This window comes from Phaseolus vulgaris, chromosome 4 (assembly GCF_051622355.1).
Source record: "Phaseolus vulgaris cultivar YP4 chromosome 4, ASM5162235v1, whole genome shotgun sequence".
Lineage (NCBI taxonomy): Eukaryota > Viridiplantae > Streptophyta > Magnoliopsida > Fabales > Fabaceae > Phaseolus > Phaseolus vulgaris.
The window spans coordinates 45,019,291-45,027,867 of record NC_143501.1 but is presented as its reverse complement, the minus strand read 5'-3'; the positions used below and the strand labels follow the sequence as shown (position 1 = coordinate 45,027,867).

Genomic DNA, 8,577 nt, shown 5'->3' with positions numbered 1-8,577 from the left:
TTTTTTTTTCTCTAACTTTTTTTTTTAAGCATTAAGTGTAGCATTTGCATTAGTTTTTGTTTTTATAGGATCTTGCATTTAGGGTAGACACTTCAGTTGCTACTCTTTGATTTTTTAATATTGAAAGCAATTCAGGGAAGACTCTGGCTAGGAAAGACTTGGTTTCTAAGTTTGTCCACTTGTGACTCACCTAAAAAAAGAGCTCTAAGGCATCTAATAGGTGTTGGTGTCCATAATATGCATCCCCTGTTTTCAATTCTAATATGGAACGGAAATTACCTGAAGAAATTTACAATTATGATATTCATTATGAGCCATGTTTGCAGCAACCTTCACAATTTTATGAGGAGCCTCTACATTGTGAACCATATTTACAACAACCTCGATATTTTAATCCATATTATCAGCCGTCATATAAGCAACCTCAACAGCAACCATATTATCAACAATACTATTTTGATGAAAGGCAAACACCTTTTCAACCATTTTTGCAAACTGATAATATTCCTCATAATCTTGAAGAGCCATCTTTAGAGGAGCTGGTGAGACAATTAATGATAAATACAATGAAATCTCAACAAAGCATAGATGCTAGTCTATTAAAATTAGAAGAGAAAGCTAGTTAATTGGCTAGACAAGTTGAAGATATTGCTAAGAACTTTGATGATACTTGTGCAACATGTGTTGAGATGAACAAATGCATATCGTCTGATGATATGATTTGCACTGCAGACGCTGATATTACTACACCAACATTGTCTAATGAGTCAGAGTGCATAGATGCAACCATACCAATTGTTTTTTATGTTGACCCAGTTGATTTGCAGGTTGTTAGGATCTCTGAACCATTACCAACTAATTTCCAACCTCCACTGATGGAGGAAAAATCATTGCTTAATCAAGAGGCATTAGACTCTATGACACCTGCTGATAAAAATCATTTTGTGCATCATATAAACACTGAGAATGAAAATGTGCTTGAGCTTCTAGGAGATTTTAACTTCTCCAATCCAGTTGAATGTACAAAGGATGAGATAGATGAGTTCTTAGAATGCACTAACCCTTGTGATGCATGTCTTGATACAGAAGTTGTTGATGTTGTTATACTTGCTGAATCTACTGAAAAAGATAGCGCACTAGCAGATGGCTCTAACAGGGTTTTGGAGGTAATACAAGAAGAGGAAGAGCAGACATTACCCATCTTTCAAGTAAACACGGCTAGTGGAGAAGAAGATGACATTATTCTTCCATCCTTAAAGCTTCAAAGAGTACAACCTCCACTATTTAAGGTGAAGCCCATATCACTCATTCCATCATCTCCACTGGCTACACTTTCTATCATAATTGGACGTTTGAAAGCAGCCTTTACCAGCCACCACCACCTCCTAACTTACATTTCATTCCATCTCCCACCCCAACTAGACCGTCTACCCTAGCTAGATTGTCTAGCCTTAGACCACCACCCTTAGACGATCCCCAAACAGTTAACCATATTAGATCGTCTATATTGAATAAATTTACATCTTCCATATATACTCTGGAAAATACCATCATCCATCCATGGAAGAAACTGTACCATTTCACACGTCCTCCAGACCTACCCCAGTTCCATCCACTATTTCAAGGCTTCTTCATCATAATATGTTTGTTACATACAACTATGCTCCAACAATCAAGTGATGACATGATCGTTCAAACACTGGTGAAATAAGATGTTGTGTTGTTGAAACTTGTTGGAAGAGACACAACAATTACACCACTCAAGCGTTGTGAGAACCCTTAAACATTGTGAGAGCATTCAAGCATTAAGTGGGTATTTGAACAAAGAAGAGACATAATTAATTCTACTATTTTGGAGTTGTCTCGTTCAAACAATATGAAACTACTCAAGCAAAAAAGTTTTCTTCAATTGTAAGAATCAAGATTACTTAACTAAAAGAAACTCGTTCAAGTGACAAATAGTTATATAATAGCAACATAATATGATATTAATTGTATAAATTTATATATTTAATTAATGTGTGATATGTATTAGATAGAATAATAGGTGAATCATTGATATATATATATATATATATATATATATATAATTTTATTTAAATTTTAAATCATAAATTCTTAACCAAATTATTATCTTTAAATTTAAATTTAAAACAAGTTTTAAATGAAATAATATTCTAAATTATCAATGAATTTTAATTAATTTTTATCTAATTTACAAATAAAAGCAATGGGTTTATTAAGATAGGAAAGATATTTTAAAAAGTAACATATTTATTGATATTTTTAATTTAGCTAAAGAATATTAAAATAATTATGAAATAAAAGTAGTGCTAATATAGTAAATAGTATTGTGTTTCTCATTCATTACCTTACGAGTAGTTTTCTTATTCTAATGAGATGAGATAGTCACTGCAAATCTTTTTATCTTTTTTTTTCTATTCATCTTTTATTTAAAAAAAAGTTACAAAAAATCTCACTATTAAGGAAAAAACGCAATTTTACCCAACATTTATAACTTGAAAATTGGATTCTATGAAACATATCTATTAATTAATGCATTCATCAATAAAAACACAACAGTTTTGAATCCAATAAAAATATATAATAAATGCATTCATCACACAAACACACACAAAAATGCATAAAAAATTAAATAAAATGAATGAATAAATAATAAACATGGTGATAGTTTCATAAAAAACATTAATTAGTAAACCTAGAAAAACCTTTATAAAAGGAGATTGAACCAAAACTAAACACATTATCATAAACCATGAAGTCTACACTATCCCTCACTCTCTCTTTCTTCCTTCTCTTCACTTCCAACTTTCTTCCATTAGCCTTCTGTAGGGTTCCTAAACAAGTTCTGGACTCAAATGGTTTACTCATTTCTCCTTCTGTTCAATACGATATTTCAGAACTCAATTGTCAAGGTCCACAAGGTGGTGGAGTAGAGTTAGATTTTGATGGGAACTCAAGATGCCCCAAGTTGTTGTTATACTGAATTATGATCAGTTTTTCCCTGGGGAGGGTCTGAGATTCAGCACAGAAGGAAGAAGCTCAGGTGCCATACTGACAGAGACACCATTAGAGATTAGATTTGATTATCATCCTTATTGTGCTTCATCCTCCAAGTGGGTGGTAGTTGGTGATGATTTTCCTACAAAATGGGTTGGTATTGGTGATGGTACAGACCATGCAGGGAAGGAAATCTTAAGTGGAACGTTTATGATTAAGAAATATGGTGAGGGCTATAAGTTTGTATTTTGCAGCAATAACACTAATCACAACACTTGTTTTAGTATTGGGAGAATTGATGATCATAAGCGAAGGCGTCTTGTTTTGATGGATGATTCTCATCTTAATACTCCCTTTAATTTTGCACTTATTAATATTGGCTGAAGAACCTTCACAAGGTTTAATAAAATGTTCCTACTAGATATATGTGAGTGTTGTGGTAAAACTATTTTAGAGTTATATTTTTATATATCTAAATTCGTTTATTAAGAAATGTACTTTTAAGTTTGATTCAATTTTCTAAAGTTTGGTTCGGTACGATAAGTTTTGAATGACTCTGATATATATTAAGAAGTATATTTTAAATTTAATTCAAATTAAAAAATTAGTTTTTAAAATTAAAAAATTATTTTCTAATAGTATATTGATTATGTAAACTCAAGTTTCTTACCATGAATAAATTTTGAATGTATAAAAATCTCTCTTAATTTTAAAAATTCATCATAAAAACCTAAAGAAAATTTTAACCAAGGGTTTGAGCTCTTTCATTTCTTTCGAAAGTGATGATATCTCTATTGTTTTTTATTATTTATGCATATCCTTTAATTATTAAATGGTTAATTAAAGGATGAAACACTACTTTGATATGATATTGGGTATTTTTTAATGATTTTTTTATCGAATATGTTTCTTATTATTTAGATAACTTTTTCATATGGATATGTATTTTTTTGTATTAAAAGTTTTTTAGGAATATTTCAATAAAGTTTAAGTTATTGACATGTAGAAGAAGTTGTTTTCATATACCATTGATCATATAATAAAAAAAGAATTTGTAAGTAAAATACTTGAGGATTTCTGTGTAGGTAACTTCATGTGATTTTATTCGCATATATAATTGTTTACATATAATATCATAATATAATTACCTAGATATAAATTCATATATTATTACATGTGGATGGATCTATATAGGTAACTACATATAAGGTTTCTAAAATAAAAGTGACGTTATATAGGTTCTTTTTTAAAATTACACATCAACTAGAGATAATGACATTTTATAGTATATAAGTGAGTGCAAACTTCACTTTATAAACTGATTTTATAAGGTTGAGTTAGATTTAAAGTGTATTTCTTAATAGTTCATTGAAGTTGTATAGAATATGCTAAAGTGGTCCTATGTAGGTCTAATACTCTTTGAAGGAAGATTGTGGTTCATGGAAGCATCTTCCATTAAAAAAATTTAAATGTGTTACTAAAGAATAAAGGAAAGTCACTAAATATTTTGAGAGATGAAATCTAGTTTGCCACAAATACTAAAACGCTAATGAAAACAAAAGAAAAATAATTCCACCTAAGTCTAGAGTAATGCCTCTTGGACTTTACAAATTCCTCCCCATATCCACTGCCCTTTGGACTATGTGCTTGGTCTCCCAAGGATCCAAATAAGTTATGACTCAAATAACCTATGACTATATCTTATAGTAGTGGACCATTTTCATATTCTACATTCCATAAGAGAGGATAGTCTTTTTCGTAATCACTTCTTCATTTTTCATCATTTTAGTCATTAATTTTATTAGTGAATTCTCCTATATGGTTCTCCATTAATAGTTTTATGTGGTCTACCACTATTTGAGAAGATTGTAGTGCTCCTCTTGTTTTCTTTGTTTCAAAGTTTTGCATTTTACTCCTATTGATTAAGACTACCATTAATACATGTGAATTGGTGATATGTATAGACTATATGCAAATGTATTTGATGATTCTAACCAATTGATAAAGACATATATATAGGGAAGGAATGAGAATTTTGAGTGAAAAGATATTTTGTCACAAGATTTAAGGGGTGAAAATTCAAGTCAAGAATGGTTGTTGTGCGATTAAATCATGTGTTTTATACTTAATTTTTTGTGTAAGTTCCTTTTGTGCCTTGATTTGATCATATGTCAAGTTAGGAAGCTTTTTGAACACGTATTGGGCATTTTGTGATTTCAAGTATGTTATGATAAAATATTTTGTTTTGTTGGAAAAACTTTTAAAAAAATGATCATGTTCTAAAACTTTATATCTCTCATTTAAAAATCAAATTGTTTCAAATCAATTGCATTATTTTTAAATTAATTTACTTGTTAAGAGGGCCTGAGACTCGAATAAGACATTGTTTTTTATTCATCTTATTGTTTGAAGTTTTTTTTATCATTACCTTGCCACAACAAGAACATTTGGAGTAATCACCCAAGTATGTAGTTGTTTTATTGTATTTTATTTTTCTCTAGGTGATTGTATTTTGTATTGATTTGTTTTCTAATAAAGTTGTGAAATTGGACAAGATTTCCAAGTTGTTCTTACAATATTTTTCATCTCAACTTTTAGGATTGACTTTTAGACTTATTTGTGAAATTAGCAAAGAAGGAAGGTACTAGGATGTTTTGATACATCTTGGAATTTAAATCCAGGTGGAATAACTACTTTTTTATATGTAAAACTAGTTTTGGTTGGAGATTTTGTATAAGAATTGAAACATCTCTAAAATGTTTCATTTTATTTAATTAATTTATTATTATTAAAAAAATATCAACTAATAAGATGTCATAAGAGACTCAAATCTTGTAAGACAATAATTTTTGGATCTTTTTTTATTGTTTGTAAAATGTAAAAGTAATAGTAAATAAAATTAACTAAAGTAATTGAAAAATACAATATGTATCCTTGGTGTTCTTCTTCCTCTCAATCTTCTTTACTCTATATATTGTTAATTGTTGTTAATATATTTAATTTTCTATTTTAAATTATTGGGCTTTGTTTGTTTGACCCAACTTTCCTTTTCTGTTTCAGCTAGGTCTTAATCTTTTTCTTATATATACACCATGTATTTTACTCTCTAATATACAAGTGAATAAAAGTTTCTTTTATATTTATTTTTCTCTACAATTAGGGTTCATTAAAACCTCTCTTTCTTCATTACGATTACGTGCGATTACGTACGCTACATTAAAGCATCACATCAGACAAGGAATATTCATCTTCATTTACTGTAATAATTGTCTTGTTATTTTGAATTTATTTTTCTCTCCACGTATAACGTGATTTATTGATATCTTCAATTGTTTTCTCTTATTCTAAATGGTGTCTTAATCATTTGACTTGCATGTATCAGATTTTGAGGTATTCTTGAGTTTTGTTTTCTTTGGTTAGGTGTAGGTGGTTGTGCTCTCCACAGTCGTTAGGATGTAATATTATGTATAAGGGTTGGATCACCTCTGAAGTGGTTCAAATTTATTTATTCTTTCCTACCGATAAAAAAAATGTTCTAAAACTTTATATCTCTCATTTAAAAATCAAATTGTTCGAAATCACTAGCATTATTTTTAAATTAGTTTACCTTTTAAGAGAGAATGAGACTCGGATAAAACATTTATTTTTGGATTCATCTTATTGTTTGAACTTTTTTTATCATTATCTTGTCACAACAAGAACATTTTGAGTAATCACCTAAGTATGTAGTTGTTTAATTGTATTTGATTTTTTTTTTATGGGTGATTACATTTTTGTAAATCATTCTATTTGCATTAAATTGTCAAATTGAAAAAATTAATTTGAATATTCAATTAACACAAAAATTGTTTAGAATTGAAAAACATTGCAGTAAGTAATTCACATATAAAAAAAACTACTCCAACTATTGAAGCATCATAACTCATTAAAATAAAAAATAAATCTATAATAGATTATAATAATTATAAAGAAAATATTTATATAAACTGTTCTCGAACTAGTTTGGGGACTGGGAGAACTATTGTCTTCAGATGTTACTCGGTCGGTCGTGTCTCACGTTCCTCCTTCTATCTTCCTCGCCGAACGGCTCCTCAGACTGGTGGGGTACCTGCAGATGGCACTCCAACGCTCAAGTCAGTGGGGTATCGTATTCGGCTGGTTAGAATACTGTAGATAATGACGTACCTTCTTCCTTGGAATGCGTGATATTTATATTACCTTGATGGACCCTTGCTGTTGGGCCGGATTAGGGGGTTGTTTAGCGATTAGGGTTGGATTAGGTCGTTTCCTAACCATGGGTTGACCTTTGCTAATCGGGTCAACCTTTGACTTGAGCATCTTATCTCGGTCGGCCACATATGACACGTGGTCGACCTTGTACCTTAAAGTAGGGTCTTGACGCATGGGTTGACCAGGTCCATAGACCGGTCGGTCATCCCAGTACAGTTGCCTCCCAAGCTCGAGAGATGGTACAGCCGAAGAGTCTGAGGAATGGGCCTCGGGCGGATTGTGTAATGATGGGTGAAGTGATGTTTTGGGGGCGCCTAAGCGATTGATGTGACGCACATTTATGCGGGGTTTTTCTGGGCGCCAAGTGATGCGAACCGTTGGATCAAGCGAATCCAACGGTTGAGGTTTTTGCGACGTTTGGAATTTCAAGGTCCTCCCGGGCTATAAATAGGGGCTGGGAACAGTAGTGTTTCACGCGTTATCTTTGTTTGAGCTCCGACACTTCGAATCAATTCGACCGATCTCAGTTGCCTTCTTCGTTCGTCCAAAGGTTAGTCATGTCTGCTCCTTCTGAGTCTCCCCCCCCCCCCCCCCCCCGCCGCTTCTTCTTCTTCTTCTTCTTCTTTTTCTTCTTCTTCTTCTTCTTCTTCTTCTTCTTCTTCTTCTACTTCTTCTTCTTCTTCTTTGGAGGATCGTGTGTACAGGGAGCGGTCATCTACTGAGCCTCCCTTTTTCTTTATGTATGGTTGTCTTTTTGCGGACCTGCATGTGTCCCTTCCCTTTGATGCCTTCACGGCCGGGGTCCTGAAGGAGCTGAATGTGGCTCCGACCCAGCTTCACCCCAACTCGTGGGCGTCTATGCAAGTGTTTCGCATCGTTTGACGGACGTTTGGGTTGCGTCCTCTCCCTTCTTGTTTTCTCCATTTCTATTCGTCATACCCGGCCAAGCTTGTTAGTTGGCAATCGCTGGTCAGCCGGGCGGGTAACGTGTTGTTCAAACCCTTCACGGCCTCTTATAAGAACTTTAAAGAGAAGTTCTTTAAAGTGTATGTGGAGCCGGCGGGGACACGTTACTTTTTTGACGAGGTCGGTCAGCCTTGTTTCCCGTTGTTTTGGTCGAAGAGTCCAATAAAGATAACGGATTGGCCGAGGCCGGCATATCCGAGCGAGCATGAGCGTCTTATTTTTTCTTTGTTCGATGTCCTTCCAAGGAAGCTCCCCGCTCGGCCACTCATGTCGCTGTACAATGCGACCGACCGTGAGGAGGCTTTTGAGGGTATGCCTTTCAACACTTGTCATCTTATTAGTTGCGTTTTGTTCTGACCG

At 32.8% G+C, this 8,577-nt stretch overlaps 1 protein-coding gene across 1 annotated transcript; it reads left to right on the top strand.

Annotated features, from left to right (window-relative positions):
- The first annotated feature begins 2,982 nt into the window (after positions 1-2,982).
- On the top strand, positions 2,983-3,405 carry LOC137838867 (subtilisin inhibitor CLSI-II). Its single transcript, XM_068648080.1, has one exon. It carries the CDS (start codon positions 2,983-2,985, stop codon positions 3,403-3,405), a length of 423 nt encoding a protein of 140 aa, XP_068504181.1.
- The last annotated feature ends 5,172 nt before the right edge of the window (positions 3,406-8,577 follow it).

Excerpts from the sequence above, each read along its gene's own strand:
- LOC137838867 (XM_068648080.1), top strand. The coding sequence starts at position 2,983 with ATGCCCCAAGTTGTTGTTATACTGAATTATGATCAGTTTTTCCCTGGG.